Source organism: Doryrhamphus excisus, linkage group LG11 (assembly GCF_037039965.1).
Source record: "Doryrhamphus excisus strain RoL-2023G ecotype Guam linkage group LG11, RoL_Dexc_Guam_v1.1, whole genome shotgun sequence".
Lineage (NCBI taxonomy): Eukaryota > Metazoa > Chordata > Actinopteri > Syngnathiformes > Syngnathidae > Doryrhamphus > Doryrhamphus excisus.
In genome coordinates, this window is record NC_136367.1 from 56,358 (window position 1) to 81,868 (window position 25,511).

Consider the following 25,511-nt stretch of genomic DNA (forward strand, 5'->3'; position numbering starts at 1 on the left):
TGTTCCGGCCTGTAGGTGGCAGCAAAGTAACAGTAATAATCCCACAGGTCGTACAGTCCTAACATTTCACACCAACGCTTCCTCACGTCCTCAGGAGCCGCAAGACGACGAGCTTCATGTCGGATAGCATTGCGAGGAAATGTAGCGAGTAAGTGATGATAATAATGAAAAATAATGAATGCAAATATAATCGATGTGTCTAACTCGGGGGTTTCCAAAGTATGGCGCCCGGGGCCACAGCTGTGTTTAATGGGTCTCCGCCATGTTGTAAAAGATAAGTGAATTGATCATTAATGATCAGGTGGTGCCACAGTTGGTGTAAGTCAGTATGAAAGTGGCTCTTGATGGTAGACTGGGATATTTGCTGTGTTGGTTTCCGGTGCAGCGCTGTTGGTCTTCCAGGTAAGACGAGTCCAGGTAAGACGAGACGGGCTGCGGCTGGTAAAAGGTGAAAATGGCGCCCCACGCCATCACTGGGATGACAGGAGCATGCAAAGGTGATGAGTGACAGAGGCGATGCGTTTGAGTGACTTTGGAGGTCTATCACATGACATCCATGTGAATTCCGAGTTGTTTGGCTTCAGGGGAGTTGGACTTTGGAGGTTCCGGAGGTGAAAGTGTGATAGTTGACAGCGAGGGTGGAGCTGAATGCTAAAAGCGTCAGTCCCCGCTTCCCTCCAGATGTTCAATAAAGTCTTTCTAATAGCGGAGGTGTGATGTCCCGTCCAGGGCCAACCCCGCCTCTCAGCTGGGATAGGCTCCAGCATACCCCCACCCGGGTGAGGATGGACGGAAGGCGTGTTGGGCCACAGAGGAAGAGGAGAGGTGTTGATGAAGGTCGGCGAAAGCAACGTGAGGCCTTCCTTTTTTCACACTGGAAAAAGATTTGACTCTAATGGTCTCTGAATCTGTTGACGTCCCTCCCTCCCGCTCTCGCCTGCTTTTTCAGATGTGACCATAAAGTCGGCCATGTTGGATGGCCGCCACGTCCCTGTGATGACCACAGTCGGGCCCGGCCAGCTTTATAGCACGTTTATTCTCACATTCTCCCCCCAAGCGCTCCTTTTCACTCCAGTTCTTCCACTGGCCTCGTCTTCAAACTCTGACTCAAGTGACTAGCGTGTCCGTTCCTCTGGACTTTATTGTGAAAAGCAGGAAGAAAAGTTGAACTTTCTTACCTAGCTGCATGGTTTGCTCCATAGAAGCAAGTTGAAACAGGTCAGACGAGTTCCCCTCGCCAGATGGACCAAGCGGAATTGACGTTACGTCCGTTACGCTTCCCGGCTTTGCTTTCTTGATGTTCCACGTGAACAACACTAATGAGCCAACTGAGCCGGACCGATGTATATGAAATAGTAGCGTTATATAGAGTGTATACAGTATATACTACTGTGTATACAGTATATACTACTGTGTATACTACATGAACACCAATTCTTCTAGCACACAATCAGAGGTGGGACGTGCCAACAGAAATGACGACAATGGGCATTTACGATGCAATTATGAAATCATGACGAAGCAAACCCCCTTGGGGCAAGTCGCAAGGTTTGTTCATCATGAATTTCTTGCTTTGAGCCCCCAAGGACCCTGGCCCCTCCACATACAGGACTGAAGACAAAGGAACTACAAAGGACCAGGAAGTGAAAATAAGGAAGTAGAATTAGTAAGCCTGTCAACATGCGTCTTTGTCATGGACTTGAGTCGTGTTCTTTGCTTTGCCAATGCTAACTTGCTAGCTTGACGTAACGCCTCCACACCATCCTCCTGCTCACCCAGGATGAGATGTGTGGAAGGAAGGAGCCTATGTGACTGAGGCTTAGGACGACCACGCCTGATGCTATCGTCCTCGCTGGCGCTGTTCTTCCCGAGGTGCTGTGTGCACTGTGAGGACGTGAGGGTGACTCGGTGTGTTTTTGATATGAGAATATTCTCATATTCTCATACCTCAATATTCGAGCAGCCGGCCTGGCCGTGACTGTGACTTCTGCAGATGTTTGTGTTTTGAAGCGACTAGACCCAACCTTTGCTGCGGCCTGTTCCATCCGTGGTTCCTTTACGCTTCACTAATGAGAGGTTTCCATGTTGGGCCTGTGTTGGCTTTTGCGCGCACACACACCAGCGTACATAAACATCTGGGCACAGCTGAACCTGTTGTAAAGACCTCATAAAGACTCCACATCTGTTTATTGCAACTCCAGCCTGCCGATTCGGCCACACGGACCCCCACCCACATGAACACGCATGTTGGGAAACTAAAGAGATGTGTTTAGCCCTTCAGTCAGCATGCCAACAATGCTAACTGCAAGACAATTGTCTTTGCTAGTTGTTTTCTTCAGTGTGTGATGCTGGGCGTTCCTTCGCAGTTGTTCCTTCCTCCTCATGCGCCCATTCCACATACTTTCTCCTCACGCTTCTGATTGGCTGATCCACTTCTACCTGAAGGACGCTTTCTAACAGAATTCAGGTTGTGTTTGCTTTGTTGAAAGCTAACAGGTGCACACAGCATGTCCCTTATTTCAATGTCATGTGTGGTCACATGACCTGCTTGTCCCCCTCAATAATTCCCACCTTTGTCTTTGCCTGCAGGTTGAGCTTTTCCTCGGGCCTCTATTAAAACTTCAAAAGTGCTGTTTAGTACTGTAACTGGAGCTAGCCTGCAGTGCAGCGCACACTAATGAGTGCACGGACCACATAGAGTGTGCACATACACACACACAGCAACACATGTTCTCCTCATGCAGGCGGCATTCCCGACCGACACCATCACTGTGGCGGGGAGCCAAAGATCCATCAGAGATTAACAGCCTTTCCGCACGTCCACCTTTCTTGTCACCCTCCCTCTCCCGATGAAGATCTTTCTGTGGAAGCTTTGCTCCAATTAGCGAGAACACATCTAAACAAAGCTTCAACGTGAGCAGCAGTAAATGAAAGTACATCAATGAAAGAGCCCGTGTTTGTTAACCAATACGACAAGGAAATATTTTGACGGGGACACTGATGTGCTAATCAGCTTTTTAGTCTAACTCTGTTGTTTTGGGGGTTGGTTCGAAAACGTCAGCAGCGCAGGCTGATGCTGCTTTAGGGCTGGGCTGTATGGACCGACATATCTATATACTGTATGATAGACTGTATATCCCATCATATGGACCGACATATCCATATACTGTATGATAGACTGTATATCCCATCATATGGACCGACATATCCATATACTGTATGATAGACTGTATATCCCATCATATGGACGGACATATCCATATACTGTATGATAGACTGTATATCCCATCATATGGACCGACATATCCATATACTGTATGATAGACTGTATATCCCATCATATGGACCGACATATCCATATACTGTATGATAGACTGTATATCCCATCATATGGACCGACATATCCATATACTGTATGATAGACTGTATATCCCATCATATGGACGGACATATCCATATACTGTATGATAGACTGTATATCCCATCATATGGACGGACATATCCATATACTGTATGATATACTGTATATCCCATCATATGGACCGACATATCCATATACTGTATGATATACTGTATAGCACATCCTATTGAGTGGTTTTTCAAGTATTGTGTTCTATGGCCATATAAATATGAAATATTTAAATGACCAAAAGAAAGATAGATAAGCTCCAAACGTAACAAGGTGAACGTCCATAGCTGCACACATGCTTCTGGGGTCGCTATGGCAGAAGAAAGAAGAAGAGAGTAGGAATAAAGCGCTATTAAACACCACAAATACTTGGGTGGTGCCACCTGGAAACATGAGACCTATCCAGTAGATATCAATGTGAACGACGTGCTTGTTTCTGATATCGTGCTTCAAAGAAATCTATGGAAAAACACGGCTACATCGCCCATGATGGATGAGGCCAATGGGATGCTAGGTGCTTTGACTGCTTTGTGCTCGGCATCCCTTCCTTCCATGGAGTCTTTGGGGGTCCCGACCTTCCTCCCTGCCATGTCCTTGGATGGCTGAAATTCTTCTGTAAACACCAAAACAAAGCCTGGGATTAGACGTCTGCAAGGGACTTATTTAGACCGGGTCAAACACTGCGTGTGAGCGCGTGTGTTTGATTTGTTGTACTTTGAAAGCGCGTGTGATGACTTTTCTATCAAGTCAATAGCTTCCCTCCAACAATGTGCAACAATTAGAGTTAGAGTTCCAGCAGTCTACTCCAGTGTTTCCCTTCTGGCTCCATCCCTCACATCTTGACTGAGAATGCTGGGCAGGAGCTGAAGGCAAAGCCGCAGGCCCGTGTGACCGTGAGGTCCAGAAACCCAAAACTCAGAGCGTTTACTATTACCCGTTTTGACTTGCCTTCAGGGGGGAGTCCCCAGCAGTGACCCCCTGGCCTCACCGCTCAGGCGGCGAGAGGAGGGGGGGCCCCATGCCGCACCCCCGCTCTCCTCCGCCTGCTGAGCATTTGCGGTCCGGTCGGAGAATGTTGAAAGCGGAACAAACGGTTTTCAAGGGAACAATATCTGAGCTGGAGTTCCGGGAAGCTCTTTTATTGCAAAGCAGCGGCCGACCAAACAAAACTCACAACTTCTACCCGCCAAGAAGCCATCGCGGCCTGATCCAAGTGTGTCACCTGACCGTTGTTTAACTCCCTTTCACCACACCATCCCCTTGGTGAGTCCCCTGCCGGGACCCCTCCGACCAGGGGGCACAGCACCTGCCCGTGCTGCCAGGACCAACATCTGTCCGTCAGGCTGAAGAGAACCTGTTCCAGCACACGCACAAAGACGCCTGGTGGACTGGGGTCAAAGGGTAAAGCAGCCCATTTCCTGTCCAGACAGACAGACCCCCCCACCCCCCCTTCCTGCCTTCAGCACGTTTCAGCACATCCTTTCAAGCGGCGTAAGCCACGGCCAGCATTAAAGATGTTCATCATGGAACGCTTTAGTCGTCTGATTGACAAGGAGGTCACTGTGCCCGCCCTTCAGACGCCACTGGGATCCACTTCTACTTCACGCTTGACGTGCAATTCTCTATCAGGACGCTAGGGGCAGTGTTTTCCTGAGAATGAGCCACTGCAACCTATTTTCTTTGTGGCAGCTAGCTGCTATTTAGCTTGCAGTGTGGTCACTTATGGCGGACTTGCTGGTGCCTCCTCATGGAGGATGACAATCCCAGGGCCACTGGCCCCCACCGCCGCTGCTTTCGGCATCAAGCATGTGTCACGACACACTTTCAGCAGATGCTACGGTTCAGATCAGCTTCATCCTGAGCAGACATGCCTTTTTCTACCGTGCCAAACCGACAACCTGTACCAGGACGGAAGTGTGGAGTCCGCCATGGAGCAGCAAGTCCACCATGATAGTGAGCAAGAGAAAGGCTTAACTATCAACATACAAAATCATGATACTGCAAGTATGCGGCGTGTAGTTCAGTCATCTGATATGACATCATCTAAATCATCATCGTAAATCACCATCATAAATCATCATCATAAATCATCGTCATGACCGACTGGGCATGAAGTCCAGAGAAAGAAATGAGCTTTCGGCTATGTCGTATAGATCCTGTGTTTATTTCCAGCAGCCGGTGTTCTAAAGAGACAGATGAAAGTGACCAAGTGGTCTTTTGGAGCGTCTGTGTGAGCCGTCCACGGCTGAGGACTTGCTACCCAAGTTGGCTGTGTTTTTTTTCAAACAGCTTGTGTAGTTTTTGTGTAGTTTTTGTGTAGTTTTTGTGTAGTTGTTGTGTAGTTTTTGTGTAGTTTTTGTGTAGTTTTTGTGTAGTTCTGTGCGCTAACAACGGCCAGCAGACCTTCTAACGCATAACTTGCTAAGGAGGAAAAGCAGCAAAGATTGATCATTCTTGTGCTCCAGAGAGCTTTTGTCCAAGCTCTTCTGTTACATTTAATGAGCTTCTGGGGGGGGGGGGGGCAGTTACGGTCTAAATCGGTTGATGTATGAGCAGAAAAAGCATTTTTAATAAGTCTTGGCTTGCCTTGCATGTGCTCTCCATCAGGCCGTTTGTACGCCGACACCCTCAGCGTCCCTCGCAAGGGGATCACACAACACACCCCAGCTAACGGCTGCTAGCTTGTGGCATGGCGCTACTTGGCTAACAGTCGTCAGCGTGTTGAGATGAATGTCGGCTCTTATTGGCGTAATGATGGCTGCACTTTCTGCCTCTCATTTGTCTGTGTGCGTGGAAAGAAACACATGATATTAATCCAGGAGTCCCAAGTCCCAAGTCAGCGTGTTTTCAAAGGGATACCTTCCCCACTCATGCAAAGGTCTTGGCCTGTGTGATCATGTTAAACAAACATAGATTAAATAAACACGTGTCACACATTTCCCAATCAGGCAATAAGTGGCGTGCGCTCGTTGGCGAGCTTCACCTCCGTAACGTCATGAAAAACCCTCCACAGTGCAACCCAGCCCTGGCACCTCCCTCACTGTGCTGCACCATGCCTACCTGATGCAACATGCACAGGTGGCCAAAGTGTGGCACGAGGGCCATTTGTGGATATAAGAAAGAAAAGTGGAAAATAGGGTGACAATGTATGCATAAGTGGAAAAAGCTCAAATGAAGATACAAATAAAAACAGAACATTTGTCTTTAAATGATGCGTATGTATATGTTGTTTTTATTGTGAAGAATTATCCTAATATACAGTATATTATCATGACTGTGGTGTATTTGGTGTCAACAAATGTTGCCAATCATATCTTTGAGTGTGAATAAACACACCCGCATTTTTACTGGTCATATTAAAGGTCTTATTATTTCCTTGTTTTTTAAAAAAAATGTCATCTTGGCTCATTGTCGTGTCATTGTCTGGTTTATCGTCTGGTCTCATGACACGCCTACCGTACGCAGGAATTGGTAGATGAGATCTTGGACTTTTGTAATATTCAGGAAAGATTAGTGCCACCTAGTGGCCTGGAGTGGAAACATTTGTTGTACTTTCTGGTGTGAATAGTGGGGAGGTTGGCTATACATTCATTCCTTCTATTAAACTTGCACACCATTGTGGTCAGGGTGTGTGGCGCTGGAGGGGAGCGTGGGCCGCCAGCCATCTGGCTTTAAAAGGTGTCTCTGAAATGTCAGAGGTGTGAATCCGCTGGCCTGAAAGCCGCAGGGGAGCTAACGTTTTTCTGAATAAAGTTAACTGCAAGCATTCATGCGCCGCTGTCTGAAATCGAGCATTTAATGGCTTGCTGTTCCTGTAAAAGTGGGGAAGGCCCCCTCAGATTTGGGTGGAATTCCAGAGAGGGACTGGGGGACATTGGCTTTCTGTCTGGACGCGTTTTAGCCTCGTAAGGTTTTCAATGGTGGATTCCATTTCTCTGAGCTGTGATAAATATTCATTGTGCTCGACGTGCAGCTGACTTTACGTAAACAAGACGACAACCGTGAGAGCAGCATCCTGGATGAGGTCTTCCTGAAGACGTGAGGCCACTTTCTGGAGGACAGACACTGGTGCCACCTACAGGATGGGGGTGGAACAGCATCATGAAAAACTCAGTGTGCCCCCCCCCACCCCCCAGCTGCTAAAGCTGTCATTGCTGGGAATGTCCCCCTTGGGGGTCCTTTTTCCTGGTCTAATTAACTCGGGAACTTCTTCTCCGTGGCCCATCAAGGCCTCTTCCCATGTTCATGCATGTCGTGTGTTTGCCTGATGGACTCTTCCATATACTCAGGCAGGCGTTCCCTGGGGGGGGACACTGGAATAGTATTCTTTTTACTGCCACGCTTTGCCTTAGCAGCCTCGCAAGGTAAATCCCTGAAACAGCTGGCCGCCTTTCAGAGCGCCGTCACCTGTGCTCGGCTGTGAGGAGAATCCTCCACGGTAACACGTCCGCATGGAAGGAATTAGGCCGGATACCACGCTGGCCCGGTCGGGTGTGATATTATGAGGCCCGAGCCACGTCCCCTTCCGGACGTGTGGTGACAGGCACTGGGGGCCTCGTCAAGTGGACCCTAATCCTCGTCAGGATTATTTGGAAGAGCCCTCTCTGGGGTCGGAAGGAAGGACTCATGGAACATGTGTCCTCGTTGTTTGGTGAGCGTACGCCAGCTTGTGTGTTTACGCTGCTAATGGCGGTTTAATTTGATAAGCGGTCGGTGGATTTGTCGGCGCTCAGCCGGGACGAAGGGAGTTGGGCCGTGTATATTTTGGGTAAACACAAAGAAATTCATTCCAGGTTTCCTCCTGGCCTGCGTGCCTTTCCCTGTCCTCATGCTATTCAATGGGAAAGTCCGCCCCGAGGTTTGACTGCTAGCGTGTCTACGGTATGTACTGTATGTATGCTATGTATGGTGTGAATGGATGGATGGACGGTGTTGATGTTTAGAAGAAGACTGTAGCTGCTGGCACGCGGGCACACTTTACTGTCATTTACATTTATCATTTTTATTGTTGACTCTATTGGCATTTATTGATGTGCTTGTATTGTTATTTCTGTTTGGTTTCTTACGTCTACATGAAGGATGGCTAGCGAGCACTTATGTTCCTAAATGAAGGGAAGAAAATAAAAATGAAGTGGAAGAAGGGCTGGTGTACGTGAAGTTCACATGACTGCCACCTGCAGGAACACTTACTGTTATTTTGCACATTATTGCACAGGGTGTCAGGGACTATAATGTAGTCACAACAGAGGCTTCCGAGCCAGAGGAAGCACCCCCCCCCCCCATCCAGCTCCCTCCTTCCCCAAACAGGATGGGAGGATGAGACCACACGCACTGGGCTCTGTTCTCTGCATGTATATCTACATATGGATCAAATACATCTGCCATGTTCTGCTCCATCGGGTTCCGCCACCTATTCTAATGATTTTTTTCTTCTTCACCCCCCCCCCCCACACACACACACAGTTCTTGTCCGTATAAAGCACCACAATCCCAGAGGAGCCCTCTCCATGAATGGCTCCACTGTTTCCCTCTGATCATTTTATTCCTCCTCCCCTCACTATAGGAAGTAGGCCCACATAGACTTTATCAACATAGATAGGCCAGTGCAATCACTCAGGACATATTACACATTACAGGAAAGCCGTGTCATCTTAATCTTAATGGTTAGCATTCCAAGCCTATTTTCCTCTCCGTGTTTCTTTCTTGATTGACTCCCCTTTGGGACCCCTTCCTTGGAAAAGTACACTTTATGTTGCCCATCATCCACCATCCTCGTGTCAGGCGTGAACACACCCCTTCTCTTCTCTGTGTCTTCTAAAGGTATAAAAAGAGGTCAAAAGAGGCAGCCAGGTCATGGGACACACCTATTCCACCTCCAAGAAGCCACCAAGGGCCCATATCCATCATGTCAGCTAATGTGAGATTAGCCGCCTTGCTAGGCCCAATGGGGTGTCCCATGACGTGCATCCATTAGTTGCCTCTTTCTACCTCTTTGTATATCTTTACAACACACAGAGGAGACAAAGACGCGTGTTAAAACCAGTCAAAAGGTTTTGATATGCATTCATTTAGAATCATGCTGCATCCTTTTCTTTGTGTAAAACTATTCTTCTCTAGAAAATGCTCATATTTGTGCGTGTGGAAGAGATGACTTGGATGTACATTATTATTATTATTATTATCTCAGTGAATCATTGCTTTGTTTTTGTACGATTACCTTTTTGTCTGACTTTCTCAAATAAATTCCTAAGAAAAGCCAAGGTAACTATTTCATCATCACGTGTGTTATTGCAAGTGCTCAGGGTGTGTGTGTGTGTGTGTGTGTGTGTGTGTGAGAATCAGCTGGATCGCAGGGAGGTACCATCCTTCATCACCTTGCATTGTTTGTGTGTTTGTGCGTGTGTGTAAAAGTCAGCTAAGGAAGTGATGGCCGACACACTGAGATCCGCAGACATACTGTGATGCTTTGATATATTATATGTGGAAGCAGAGGGGAACAGGAGGTACAACAGCAGTGTGTGTGTGTGTGTGTGTGTGTGTGTGTGTGTGTGTGTGTGTGTGTTCGGCGGCAGAAGTAGCGCAAGTGTGTAAACACTCCCCACCGGCTGACTCGGGCACTGCGCCAAGAGGCAACTTCACACTGTGAGCATCGCATCAGGACATCCTTGGACACGGAATGAGTTTATAAAAGTGAAACGTCTGAATGAGATCCAGATGATCCAACTGCTTGCATCAAGAACCAGAATCTGTAATGTCACCTCAAAGCAAAGGTCCACTTTTTGCACTACAGCCCATCACACACCTTGCGCCTTGTCTCCACCCTAAATCCCAGAGCGCGTCTATCGCCGTTCATTACCTTTGGCTCAGCACCAACGTTCAAGTACCGGTGATTACCTGTTGCGTTTCATAACATCCCTCATCCAGATCAGCGTTGGCACTTTAATCACATGATCTGTGTGCTTTGCAGTTGGTGTGCACATACAATATCGTGGTTCATGTGCTGCACGTCTGAAAGCTGTAAAAACCCCTCAACAATGCAACCCGGCACAGCCAAGACACTCCTCCATCGCCTTCCTGGCAAAACATGCGTGGGTGTCCAAAGTGTGGCGCAGCGGCCATTTGTGGCTCATTGCAGAAATACAAAAACCCAGTCAAAAAGTGGAAAAATAGAACAAAAAGGTATAACGGAACTAGACAGAGCTAAAAGCTTTAAAAGAAACAAGAGTCACATGTTTGTATTTAAATGTACATAGGTATAATGTATTTGTATGTATGTGTTGTTTTTTAATGAAACATACATGTCTTTTTGAATGAAATGATTTTTTAAATAAGCAAGACCAGCAGGACAGCCCTGATAGACAGACGCATGTCCCCCTGTGGGACTTATTGTATTATTATTGTTATTGTACAGTATATTATAAGAACAGTGTTTTATTTGCTGTCAAAAAAGATGGACAGTAATATTGTTGAGCATAAATTGGTGGGACAATAAACATTTCAAAAGGCTTGCATGTCCTGTCATAGTTTTTCATTGTACTTTTTCTTCAAATCAATGTTCGATTCCCGTCGCCTTGTCATGGGCCCAACCTGGAGTATCGTCTCGTCTGGTACGTCGCGGCACCCCTGCTGAGGAATTAGAGGTGTGAATCAGACGTGACCCATCACCAAGAGAAGGTCCTGCTCCCAACAAGTGTCCATGAACAGATCCTATTTGAGACGGTCTCTGGCATGCCACATCATAAGTCAGCAGGCTCCCAGCGAGCGTTAGCACCGTCAGGAGAGAAGATGGCTTTTGCAGCGTCTCCGCTTGAGCGGCACACCCGTATGCGGAGCGTTGTATATACAGCGAGCGGTGAAGGGTGCATCATGGTCCACTGCGCCCACAAAATCACCGCAGTCAGCAGGTCTGCGCGTCAGACCTCAGCGAGGCAGCGGGTTCAAGTGGGAAAAGAAAACCCTTCGCTAGCAAAGCAGCACTGAAATATCTTCTATTTTCTTAACCCGCGGACATTCAGCCAAGTTGGAGCCGAGTGAAGGTGACAAGAGTTTGCAGTAAACTTGGTTTCAGCTGAATTATGGAGCATCGGAGACGTGTAGCTTCACATCCGTCTGCTTTGGCTAAAGTCAAATGGTTTTTACAAAGCCAGCCTCTCTGTTGTCTTGTAAACCCTCTTTGTCCCCGTGAGGAGATGTCAGGAGTCGCAGCATGGAGGGAACACACGACCCGGGTTAACGACCCAGTCTTGCTGGAGCATGTCACACTGGGATTAGGCTAACCAAGACAACCAACCAAGACACAAGGCCATGCTGACATCACTTAGAACAATGCAAGTGGATTCAACGACCACAAGAGTGCAGCCGACAAGATGAGGAGATGAATGTAAATATTCATGATTACAATATACAATATTAAATGACTACAATATTAAATGACTACAATATTCTAAAAATAATGAACATCTGAATTTGTCGCAGTCTGGTGAGGTCTGACGTGTGCATGATATCATTAGCAGCATAAAACTGATAGGGATCTTATTTTCATGCCAATATTATCACTGTATTTTATGAATCATAGGTATCACCAACTAACCCGGTATCAATCAGTTAGCCCGGGGGTCGGCAACCCGCGGTTCTGGAGCCGCTTCCGGCTCTTTAGTGCCACCCTAGGGGCTCCTTGGAGCTTTTTGAAAAATGTTTGAAAATGGAAAAAGATGGGGGAGGAAAATATATTTTTTGTTTTAATATGGTTTCTGTAGGAGGACAAACATTCTTTTCAAACATTCGTTTTACAATGCTGTAAAAATGTGTAGAGTAAATATTATTTTTAAATATATATTTTATTACAAACTTCAATTACAAAACGTGTAGCGTAACTATGAAACGTCAACATTTCTGTCACGGAAGATTTACGTCATAGCCTGCGACACACGTTTCTATCAGCAGGGCGGGATGCCAGGCAGGTGCCTGTTGGAAACAAACCGGCGGCTGTGTGATGGGCCATGGATCCCAAAGGGAAAAAGAGAAAAATAACTGAGGACAACAGAGGATTCAACGTTTCTTGGACCCAATTATTTGCATTCATGTCATTTATCTTACATGCCCGGTGTTGAGAAGCTGACCAGTCATGTCCGAAAACGGAAGTCCCCTTAAACGGTAAGAAAACAATCCTGTCATAGGCACATAATTAGTAACAAAGTGGCTGTTTTTATGAAGTGATTTCTGATTTTCCTCACTATATATTTGGAATGATACTTAGAGATATTATTGTGTTTTGTTGCTCGGGTCCGGGTGTTGCAGGCATTTGCCTTGGACAGCTATGTAGGGTGGACTTGTATGACCTTTGAACCAGGAAGTTCGTTCGGTGTGAAATGCCTCGGGGTTGGAATGTTAAAATAAAGTTGGTTGGAAGCAACAAGTAACATTTTCCTTCTCTGCTGAAGTCAGGTCGCCCTTACTTACGGCGGCTCAGAGCTGAATAACACTGACAAGTTAACACCAGGATAGCTACGTTGGTTAGCTAGATAATTTATTCATGTACGTACCTACCTACCTACCTACCTACCTGACAAGTTAACACCAGGACAGCTACGTTGGTTAGCCAGATACTTTATTCATGTACCTACCTACCTACCTACCTGACAAGTTAACACCAGGACAGCTACGTTGGTTAGCCAGATACTTTATTCATGTACCTACCTACCTACCTACCTACCAACCCGACAAGTTACCACCACGATAGCTAGGTTGGTTGCGTGTTAAAAGAGAAGACAGCTGCTGCGTTTTACCCTTTTACCGACTTGCTTGGTATTTGCACAGAAATCCAACTTAAACTGTATTAATTAGATTTGATATACCTTACCTTTTCAAAAGGTTGCTGTTTTATTTTTATAAATGCAGGCTGCGTTTTATTGCACTCTGTTTGTTGCCCAGGTAAGGGGCACATTATGCACATTCCATTTTGTTGTTTTTTTGAATCCTCAAAATAAAAATGGGATTTATTTATTGCATTTCTTTAATTTCATCAAAACAATGAAACATAATTTATGAATATTGTAATGAAGTTAAACTGGAGGCGGCATGGTAATAGTAGGAGTAGTCACGTGGTGCGCCATTCCCTATAGGATGCGCTGCAGGGAAAATAAAAATTGAATCATGAAGTCATGATGTATTTGTAGCCAACTTGTAATAGTTGGCTAAGGGATAGTAGGCTAATATAGCGAATATAGATACATACAGCATGTGTTCCCATCATTAGAAGGATTATATAAGGCTTCAAATTTTTTGCGGCTCCAGCCACATTTGTTTTTTGTTTTTTTGGTTCTATATGGCTCTTTCAACATTTTGGGTTGCCGACCCTTGAGTTAGCCTCATCTTTTGAGAAAGGGGCCAACACTGGCATGCCGTTTGTGTCAAAGAAAAGAAAGAGGACACGGCTTCCAGTCTTTAATGTGAGCGTGCTGTAGGTAGAAGGTGGCGTGGTGACAGTCTGCCACAGCAGTGGCCCTCTGACCTCCGACCTGGTGCTGAGGGAAGTGACACCATTTGCTCTTTTGCCGCCTGCTGACCTTCCAGGACCTGGGCCACCACCCACACATAAGGAGGCTGAGCCATGTGGTCTTAAAGGGTCCCGCAGTTGTTGCCTGCGTCCTCTACAAAATAGTCGCTGGGATGGCAGCCCGAAGGCGCTACGCTAACGAACCAACTGGTTATGTTGCTTGTTATATTGCTAGCTAGCCTCGGCTGTGGATCTCACAATGATTGACGGGCTTCCACTTTCACCAGGATGAAAGGAGGTCAGAGTGCTGGAGTTCTGCCCTCCCCTGCGGTGTGAGCATGCGGGAGTATTGTGCAGCATTTTGGCGCCCGCATCTCCTGTCGCCACAGTTGCGGAATAAAGTATTCGGGAAACACGACAAATCTGCGAGTCCACTTAGCGAGACAGCATGAGGAACTGTTTTTACAGAGGAAAGTTTGTGATTCAGCATAACATACTGTTCTAACTGAATAAAAATGTGTTTAAGTGCATATTGCCGGTGTAATTCAGGTTTTCCAGGAAATAATCTTTAACTACAAGAAAAACAAAAACAATATTGCCTTGTTAACAGTATCATGATATATCGTGATATATTGTATCGTGAGCCTAGTATCGTATCACCAGATTCTTGCCAATACACACACCGGCGCTGGTGGGCGTGGGAGTGGCAGGATCAGGGGTGCTCGGCAACAGATTTTATGGTTTCATCCATCCATCCATGCATTTTCACACACCTACGTGCGGCGTCTGTACCTGTGTGAGATTGACACGCAGTAAAGTTTTACAGGTGCGCCGAAGCGGATAATTAGCCTGTTAGCTGTGACTAATGAAATCTCCACTGCTGCAGCCTCAACTGCTGCTGGGGCAGAGGCCACTTTCCTGTTTGGATAGGTGACGCTTTAAAGCAGAGCGAGGGGAGTCGGCCGCATGCGGGCGTGCGTGTGTGCGTGTGTGCGTGTGTGTGTGTGTCAGAACACGTGCACCTAGTGAAAGGAGGAAATTGAAGCTGCTGAAAGAGCAGAGAGCGCAAAGGGCAGGCGGCCCCTCCACCCGGGGGCTAGTACATGGAAATACAGATGTTACCCACTGACATGTATACCACAGCTCATTTGATGAAACTCTGGGAACATGCTAAGGGCAGGGAATCGATGGGCCTAATTCAATTTCTACTTTTTGCTTGCAACTTTAGACTCCTGGGTGAAGAATGTATTGTAGAAAATAATCGGATGAGTCATCATTTGGATTTGTATCATCAATTCACCGGCCACCGATCAATAGGGGCCCATTTCCCTGCAAAAGTCTGTGATGGGCATATGCGGATCAATGCCCTTCGTGGCTCATACTATTGCAGCATGCAGCCATTCCTGCGTGCAGTGGAGCATCCTCCTCCCACTTTCCTTCCCACAGCACAGGCGTATGTTTGGAGCTGAACATCGTTCCAGGTACACTTGAACACAGTACAGTTCCAGTTACATGTCTAAAAAGGAAAGGGAAGAAGCAAGCCTACATCCATGCATCCATCTTCTACCATCTACCCGAGGTCGGGAAGCAGGGAAGGCCAGACTTCCTTCTCCTCGGCCACTTAGTCCGGCTCCTCAAGGCAGATCCTGACGTGTTCCCAGACCAGACCAACTTGTCCTGGGTCTTCCCGGAGACCTCTTACTGGTCGGACGTGCCCTGAACACCTTCCCAGAGAGGCATCCTGACCAGATGCCCGAGCCACCTAGGGTTAGGGTTAGGGTTAGGGTTAGGGTTAGGGGTAGGGGACCCATGATGGAGACCCATGATGTGAACAACTCTAGATGTCACTCGCCCCGCATGTGCGTGACAGTCAGAAGTCTAGCCAAAATAACCCCCAAATCATTGAGTTCATCGGACGAGATGAGCATGCTCTCTCTAAGGTGGAAGCCACGGGTTTGGCGACTGCTCTCACTTGGAGCCCCCCTACATGCTGCCTGAGGGTCCTTCTGGAACACCATCAGACTATGGACTCTCACATCCTAACTGTCCTTAATATATGATGCTATTAACTGGGTATTATTTCTGGACAGCATTTGACTATTATTATTTCAGCATTTGAATATTATATCAAACAAACAGTCCCCCCAAGCTGCTTATTGGAATCGGCTCATGAATCTCCAGTGTCGTTCTTCCATATGGTGCGTTCAAGTGACTCACTAAGCATCGGTCTCCCCAGTTTTAACTGGATTCACCAAATCCTGATATCATATCTTCATTTAAAGCGGCCCTGCATGCCTACGCTGAAAGTAGGACCCGAGAATCCAAGGGGGGCCTGGCAGGAAGCACCCAGCCTGCTAAGGGAGTTCATTATTACCTGGCCGACTTTGTTATTGATCCCTGATCCCTGGCACGTGTTTCCTTCACGTTGCTTTGTCCCTTACACTCCTGTCATTGGAGGAGAGTTGGGTGGTCATCAAGTGGTGATTGGGAACGCACACACACACGCACCAGTGCTCCCAGTTGGTTGCTGACAAAGCCTATTGCTGCACTCATGCCACTTGGCGACGGACGCTGATTGATGATTGGCTGAAGGAGCATGTCAGCGAGCCCACTGGCCCCAACCCCGACCTATGACCTTTTCACAGTGCACTCAGGACGGTGGCATTTTTATGGACATAAAGACACGTCCTTTTTAGACGGCAGATAAAGTGCTGGCAACAGGAGGACTATACTTTTAACCTCACACGTGTGCTTCGGCCGCTTTTTAATCACTTTGGAAATACCTTTCTGCTTCTCAGGACTAATATGAGGTGGATAATTACATTTTTCAAGTAAGTGTAGTTTGTGCACACCTGGAGCTAAGAAGAAGTGGAACAAATCAGGATGCGACCACGTGTAGCTGTTGATGAAACACCAGGACATGAGAAGATAGAGGGGGAGGAGCCCGCTGCTGTGGCCCAGCAAGGTGCACTGGATTCGGGCACACGCTCCGAGCAGCCAAAGTTTGTCAGAGACTCTCTGACAAACATTTTGCTCTTTTCAAACGCCACGGCGATGCCATTTCAAATGGTTGATGCTTTTTTGTGGATTTGTTTCAACTCACTGCAGAGCATTTGGTACACTTGTAGTCAATGTAAAAAGATATGGAATGGCGCTTTTAAAATGTCCCTTTCGTGGCTCTCTCAGCCAAAAAGGTTCCCGACCCCTGGTTGAAGTAGCTGGGCTCCACACGTGGGAGGCCACGTCTGCTCTGGTCCAGGGGAACCTTCACAACACGGCGCACGTCATGCGCATCGTGCACACGCTGGTTTGTGACGCTATCCCTCCTCGCATCGTGCAGGCTTTCATACGTGTTGGCGAAGAGTTTCACCAATCACGGTCGCTTCTCGCCTCTGGTGTGTTGTGTAACGATGTGGCCTCCCAAGGTGGCTCGTTTCATGAGTGTGTGTGTTCTTTTGCCGCTGTTGCTTCAATGACGCCGACATGCTTAAGCAAAATGGCCGCCGCATCCGTTTCCTCCCTAACATGTTTTTCAGGTTTTTGCATGAATTCTACCACAAATGTGCAAATGAAAAGAAGCTGTGTGTGCCATAAATAGTGTAAGAGAATCATGTGTGAAGGATGTAGAAAGAGAAGAATAATGGCAGAGAGGCAGAAAGGATGACGACGGGAACTTTACGATGGAAAAGCTCTAATGGGAATTTCAGCTGTGGGACGTAAAGGAACAAAGCAGATGTGTGCGTCCTTTGAGGATCTGTAATTGTGATGCCATCCCTCCATTTTCTATACCGCTTACCGTGGCATGCTATTCAACCTCTACGACACTTTACAGCCACCATGGCGTCACGCTTCATCCTCATGCACCTTGTTGCTGTCTTTGTCCTTCCCCTTTACTCACCTTCCTTTTGAAAGGAGCTCCTCTTTGATTTTCACCCATGCAGGCCTTTCTTTTCTTAGCTTGTTGCTAGCGCTGACAAACCCATTCATTACGCCGTGTACGTACACAATAGCACAATTAACACATACACTAGGCTTCAGACCGACAAGAGACACTATAGCACCCCCACAGTCTCACACAGTCCCTAAGACTCCAACAGCAGTGTCATTCCAACACCCCCTTTCTGATTTCATCTTTTTTGGATATCCTTGTCACACTTCAATGTTTTGGCTCCTCAAACAATAGTAATTATTGGTCAAAGACAACACAACTCAACACTTTGGTTGACTTTTTAAATGAAACCGTTATTATTAAAGAGAAAATACTCCCAAAGCTGCATAGCCCAGAGTGAAAAAGTGATCGCCCCCCCTTGAATTCATTGAGATGAATCGAGGTTATAAAGCCATTTTGGGCCTCCAGCCAACCACAGTGGGAGCCATTATCCACAAATGGCCAAACAGTGGTGAACCTTCCCAGGAGTGGCTGGCCAACCACAATGACCCCAAGAGTGCAGCCACGACTCATCCCAGGGGTCACAAAAGGTCCCCAAGTTAAGGTCAGTGTTCATGACTCCACCAAAAGAAAGACACTTTGGTTCCACGACCAAAACCACTGGTGAACAAAAACAACACGAAGGCTGGTCTCCATTTGGCCAGAAAACATCTCGATGATCCTCCAGACCTTTCCTCCAGGAAAATACTCTCTGGTCTTTTTGGAAGGTGTGTGCCCCATTCCATCTGGCATTTGAGGAAAAGAAGAGTCAAATATGGTGGTGGTAGTGTGATGGACTGGGGCTGTTTTGCCGTCTGGCCTTGTGAGCCGTGAGCGGGCCGACAGTCGACGTGGACATCCCTCCTCCCTAATCTTTGCCAAACGACAAGAAGAATGAAGAACAGCATGGGTCTGCTCAAAGGACAATCTGGCTGTTTTCTTGGCTCTTCTTGCTCGTTTCTCTCATCTTTTGCAGTTGAAGCCTTCTTCTTCTCCTGCTCTGCATTTCTACACATTCACTTCAAATGTCCTCGTCAGATGTTTATATTTGCATCCCACCCTCTTTCAAGCTTGTGGGTGCAAAAAAAAGCCAGCAGACCAAAAACATCTCGATTAGCTTTATAAAGATTTGGCCCATTTGGGGAAAAGGCCCATAAAATCCAAAGCGTTTGCGGCCAACGTGGATTGTGTCCGTTAATGAGCTTCAACAGAGAGTCGATTTCCTTTGAAGGACGCCCATTAAAATGTTTCAAATTGTTCTTCAGAAATAACCGGACCTCCAGACCGCAAGCTGACATAAAGTTTGGAAGCCATGGAGCCGGATGGGATCTGCAATCTGACCAACGCACTTCAACTTTCGAAAAGCAATACAAACGTTTGGACTGTCATCAGATTGTTTTCCATCACATTGCCGCCCGAGCGAGGCAAGGATGAAAAGATGTTTGGGATGACGAGGGCGGGAGTGTTTGATGTGGTGCAGCCAGCGTGATCATTGCCATTTTAGCGTCTGTCGCTTTGGAAGACATTTTATTTCCTGGGGACGATCTGCACGGGCTTTCCTCTCTGATCCTTCCCGCCGCACGTTTATATTCATCTGGGCTTTTATGGGCAGTATTTAGTCATTCGGGGGCCCGAGGCAAAGCCAGTCTTTTTCTATTTGAAATGCATTTCTTTGATTTATTCTTTTGGTAGTTCTAGTTATTTATTTTTTATTTATGCATTTTTAAACTAGCGGTCAAAAACCACCACGACAGATTACACACTTGGGTGTCATTTTAGGTAGGGACATCCCCATCCCATCTTCAGGCTCAGGATTGGCTGCATTTTGAAAATCAGATAAAATCAGCTTCCGCCACGAGATCGGGCCCATCCGGTTGCCGTGTAACGCTGGTAGCACGCCGTCATGCTGGGTCGCCCCTGGAAGAAAAGGCATCACCGGCGTGCAGACATGTCCGCAGGGAACCGTGGTCAAGTTAGTTTCACGTTGGACATTCGTTTCTGTAGTATCAGCGCTAGGGTCCCCCCCACTGTGCTCGGACTGCTGCATCATGGCACAGGGAGCTTACACAGGAAGTGCCGCTCTAACCGCTGATTGTTTATACCAGGGGCCATCAATAAAGTACTATTGCGTTTGGGAGTTTGTTCAAGTTAGTCATGTTTTCTAAATCACACCACAAATTGATCGCTAGTCAGGTAAATGTCCTAGTCCTAGTCCTATTTGATTGATCTTTTATTGGATAAGGGATCTGACTCGCAGACGTTTGTTCCAAAAGCCAAACAATATTGTTGCTCATGCTGTGTGGAAACAAGTCAGATCAGAAGACAGAAGAAAATGTTGATCAGGAATTTTAAGTGTGTGGATTCAGACTGAGACGGTAATATGTACTTTAAATTAGGGATGCTTCAATCAGGGTGTTACGCTGCTGATTGGAATATTGACCACCCGGGACTGAAATCCTATATTGATCATGCAGGACTGCTCATTTTTCGACCCTTTTGTGTTGAGTTGTGCTGTCCTGTGGAGCAGCTACACACAATAACCCACATTCGGAGATCTTCCAGAATCTGCACCTATTCCAGCTGTATTTCCTTGGATTTGTGCTTCCCACCAAAATGGTCCGTTTTAATTTATTCCACCCACTTTATAAGTGGGAGTTGAAAAGTGTTTTGGATCTACTGGCTGAAGGTGTGCCCCCACCCTAACGTTTATTAAGTGTAGGCTATGTTCATGTGTCATACTGTATGTGTCAGTATCCACGTGATGAAGTCACTGCTGCTGTCACAGGAACGTCAAAGAAGGACTGAATGGGCTCTGATTTCGTAGACCGATTTCCTGCCTTGCACCACAGCTACGCCTCGCCAACGGGGTGTGGCCAGCGCACTTTGCAAATTTACGCCATCTTGCGCTGCACCAGGAAATTGGAGCCCATTGTCTTATTTCACCAAAAATGTGGATGAGATGTTTGACTGTAGTGCCGTGTATCTAACACACACACACACACACACACACACACACTGTTTGTCCTCCCGGTGTTGCTGAGAATAACCAGCTTTCGTCTTTTATCGGGTGGGGGGGTGTCAGACATGACGGCCATGTATCCAACCCCCCCTCCATCCTGGCTGCATCCGTCCATCTGTGTCTGGAAACTAGACGTCTATAAGCGAGTGGCTTTTATGGCATTAGGTGGGCGGGGTCACGGTGATCGTGACTGACGGCTGACACTCACAGAGCGGCTGTGACATTAGAAACACATGCGTGGTCTTCCAGGACCTCCTTACCCTCTCCCGCATGGAGACCGGGTCCCCCCCCCCTTTATCTTGCGCTCCGTCCAGCTAGTGTGGTTTAGCTAATCGTTAGCTTGATAAGAGCGAAGATGGACGCGTGGATGTGGAGATTAGGGGAGGAGTGGTTATCACCCTAAGGAGAAGACTGCCTTATCACCTTTATGAGTGCTGGAGTCGGCGAGCCTCATCATTCTGCTGCGATGAGACACGTAGTGAAAGACGGCTAGATGGAGAAGGATGAGGTGCGGGACCTCCATCATGAAGACATTTTTTATGCTTTCGTCTTTTCTTACACACACTGTGTTTTCCTAAGACACCGATACTTGGAACGATGGACACACACTTCCTCTGTGCTTTTCTATCTTGGGGCCACACCTCCTGCCCCTCTCGGAGCACAGGAAGTGGCTGTAAAATATCCGCACTTATTCTGGCGTAAGGCCTCACTGGCTTTCATCTTCTCTGTAAGACGTCCAGCCCGCCACTGGCTTTGCCTCACAGGATGTACCGTGGTGTGAAAACTTCCCGTTTGGATTTGTTTCATGTTTGTCACACTTCACTGTTTCACATCATGCTTCCATCCATCCGTTTCTATGCCGCTATTCCTCATTGAGGTGGCGGGGGTGTGCTGGAGCCTATCCCAGCCAACTCCGGGCCAAAGGACATTTTTAAAAAAGTAGCTTCATATCCTAGCATAAAGAATACAACAGATTTAATGCGTTTAGTAAATGATTCATTCAAAGATATATATTGCTAATAATCCATAATTTAATCAGAATTAAGAAGTGCCATAATAATTCACACGTTTCAACAGACAAACAAAGTGTAAAGTGTCACATGTCCATATTTTCATTGATGGATTTGATGGCGAATATGGATATGGGTGTGAATAGTCTTAACAAAGGGTCTTTGTCTGTTGACATCAGAGCTGTCAAAATGTATCAAGTTACAAATGCAGCACCAACAACTAATTACAATTTTGTACAAATTTGGAACAGGACTATATGTGTGCACGTGTGTGTGTGCGTGCTTTAAAACGTCCTTATAAAACCTTCTGCACGCTACACTCCTCCACACTCTCTCACTTCCGCCTATCAAGAGCACTGCTGCCAGTTTTTATGGCTTCAGAGTGGAATGAAAGGCATTGGTGGAGATGGGAGGGCACCGTCCCATGACGTGCATTCTTAGCGGCTCCTTTTGACCTGTTTGGATATCTTTGGAAGGCCTGGTAAAGAGTATTGTTGGACGACATTCCAAAAAGGGTGTAAGCCAAGCGATACACGTGCAGCAGCTACGTGAGGGATGATGCCGTGGACTATCGCTATCACAGCAGATGCTAATGTTTGTGACAGAGACACTCGACAGAGACCCTAGCTTGTCTTTTCTCACCCTCTCCAGCGCTTAAGAGGTCTGATAAGAGCGTACGTCTAATAGTGACAAGATATGATGAGCACTCTTGTCAGCTTTGACACCGTGGCTTAATGGAGGCGAGCAACCTCAGGGGCCTTCATGGGAGCGCTAGAACGCTTTGCACTGCAGGTGTCTATCTAACACGTCTATCCTCAGCACGCCACGCCATCATCCATCCATCCGCCATCCATCATCCATCCATCAGCCATCATCAATCCATGCTGGGGCCTATCCCCCAAGCCAGGATCATAACTGAATGTTTGGAGGAACACGACTCATCCCAGCCCACATTCTCTTGATGTTTCCTTGTCTTTTTCTCCAAAACGACTCTAGAAGTAATTCCACTTCCACTTGTATGAATGCATTTGCTTCGCAGACTCCGTAGAGCCTCGGTTCCCAAAGTGGGTACGCATACCTCGGTTCACCGATTGTCATGGCGGCATGTGAATAAACATTTCCTGTTAGGCTTGTGCTGGCGTTCGCTCTGGTACCTTTGCTGAAATATTTAAAAGGATACAAAGGTCGATGTTTTGAGTGGGTGTACATGGCTTCAAGTGACATGTGTGAAGGGGTGTACCGCTCTTTGGGAAGCCCTCCAACAAGTCATTGGAGGTATTACTAATAATCATTCAAGGCAACAGGTTATCGTCCGATGAACAACCGATGGCGCTCATGCTTGAGAAGCTTCTCGCACACATTGTAAATCTGACTAATAAGTTCTGGGCGCCTGGCAAGCGCCTGCTCCATCTCACCGTGATAAATAACCGCCGCCTCTCTGAGCGGACGGAACCCGGACCCAGTCCAACTGACTACAAAGAGCGGCCCCGGGGTTAGCCTTCCCAACGCAGAGGAAGTTGGCGTCTCTTCCTTGATAATTCCGTAGGGCAGTTCTGCTTTTCCTCGCAGGCGTCTCTCAGGTATCAGCTGATTGTGCCAGGAGACAGACGTCTGACGGAATGTCCTCACCCCCGCAGGCCCATTAATTACACATGCACACCAGCGAGGGCTTATCTTGCCAGCTCACATGAAGCTTGTGAAGATACGCTGGCCTCTCCTGGCTCGGGGAGGAGCAGCGGCGTGATAAGGATGCTGGGAGAATGAAGAGGAGATGCGGAGGCTGGGAGGAAGTGACTTAAAACGGCCTTCATTTCCACTCGGCTCTCTTTTACATTACCGCTAACACGCAAGGAGATTTTAATATTACTCTTAAAGCAGTAAGTAAGAGTTTATCAGTGTCCTAACCGTGTTTATTTGGTGTAAGTCATGGAGCAAAAGCGCTTGTCTGTGTAGCATAAGGGTGGAGCCTTAGCTCGCTGGCGTTAAGGATGCTGACAGTGTAACATTCACATTGGCTTTAAACGCTTAAGGAAGTAAGGCTTTAAAGGAATTGGATGGACTCCTGACTGGTATTTGGTACCTTTTAGTTAGTGGGGGGTTGATGTTGCCAATGATGTTGTCATGGCGGCTGAATAACTACAGGTCAGGATGGCTGTATTCAGTTGGCCATTTATTGGAACAGCCGCATACAGCACTTCCTGTCTTGGAGGCGGACTTCGGTCATGGCATGAACCCTCCCCAACACTTCCTCCATCTCTTATTCTAGCCTTCTTGCTCTACCCAGCATGCTGACCCTGACTGCCCTCTATAGCTGACACATGGAACAGCAGCTTGGAACAACACGTATACGCCTGTTGTTATTATTTTTGCTTGAAATTTAACGCTTGAAATGCTCAAGCTACTTGGCATTGAAAGACGTCTTGAAGTAACCTCGTTTCTGGAGAACCTTGGGACTGTCCAGTCCAATCCGGACGGGATTCAGGATCCAGCACATATGGCTGGATGTCAAAAGCCCCCATTTAAAAAAAGATACCTTTATTATCAACTCCTATAGCGCTTGTCAACGATGAAGTTGGGTCCGCAGCTCAGGAGTGTGACCAATCAGAGCGGAGCAGGTGTCCATCCATCACGAGTTAAACTTTTAGGCAAGAAAATATTCAGATTTCATATGACTATTTCGAAAGGTTGTAGCTTGAAAATGGTTAAAGATAAATGCATACTGTAAATGAGATAAATCATCAGTATGACCCAAAGTCTGGGATGGGAGTAAATTCACTCATCACTTTGATTTTATGACGTCATCAGGCTGGGAAACAGTCAGATCCCTGTTTCCATCATACCCAACAACAAACATTGATGATGGTTGCTGGGGACCTAAATTGGTACGTACTATATCATATATATCATATATAACTTGGGTACGCTGGCTCCACGTATCCACAATCCAGGAGCCACTTGCACCAATGTGGAACAAGATCTTTGTTTATATGAATTCACGTAGACGCTAGCTAGTGGCGCACACGGAGCAGGACAAACGTGGGAATTTAAGGTCCACTTGCCCAGGAAGTTTTGCTCCATCTCCCACTTCCTGGTCTACGAAGCGTCGCTCCAGCCCATAAAGAATACATCAGCCTTGAAAGCCCCATAGCCGCATTTAGGGAACACTTTTATTCAATTAGCTATGATTCCTGCGTTTAACTTAGCACGCGTCATCAAAGCTGGCTGTAAATGCTAAAAGAATATGTGGAATGTTGCTGTGCTGGAAAGGAATGGGACGTACTGCAGATGGATGCGCATGGAGGTCACTTAGCAATCCTTTTGACTCGCAAAATCACTCCTCACGTTTCCTCCACTGTAACTTCAATCATGTGACTTCAGCCCAGTCAATGATGCCATTTTTAATCGCCTTCCTTGTCATTCAGGCATCCAAGCAAAGCGTGTGCTCTCACTACAGCATCAGGACGTACCTACCGCCAATAAAATCGTCGCAACGTCGAAGCTGTCATGATGTGTAGCCACTGTTGACACTTTCAGTCCCAAGCGTTTTTCAAAAGAAATATCGTCTTCTATGGCTACAGCAACATACCATATGTAACCAACAATTATCATTCTGCCGATTATGAAGGCGGAAGCTACCAAAAGAAAGAGGA

The 25,511-nt window shown here is 46.9% G+C and overlaps 1 protein-coding gene across 4 annotated transcripts in view; it reads left to right on the forward strand.

Annotated features, from left to right (window-relative positions):
- The first annotated feature begins 12,325 nt into the window (after positions 1-12,325).
- Positions 12,326-25,511, forward strand: part of LOC144901243 (uncharacterized) — a 47,907-nt gene continuing 34,721 nt past the window's right edge. For all 4 annotated transcript variants that reach the window (XM_078794528.1, XM_078794527.1, XM_078794530.1 and 1 more), the window contains exon 1: positions 12,326-12,562. Coding sequence is in view for 1 of the 4 variants with exons in the window: in XM_078794529.1 (XP_078650655.1) it covers positions 12,534-12,562 (29 nt within the window). In the remaining 3 variants the exon portion in view is untranslated. The remainder of the gene's footprint in view (positions 12,563-25,511) is intronic.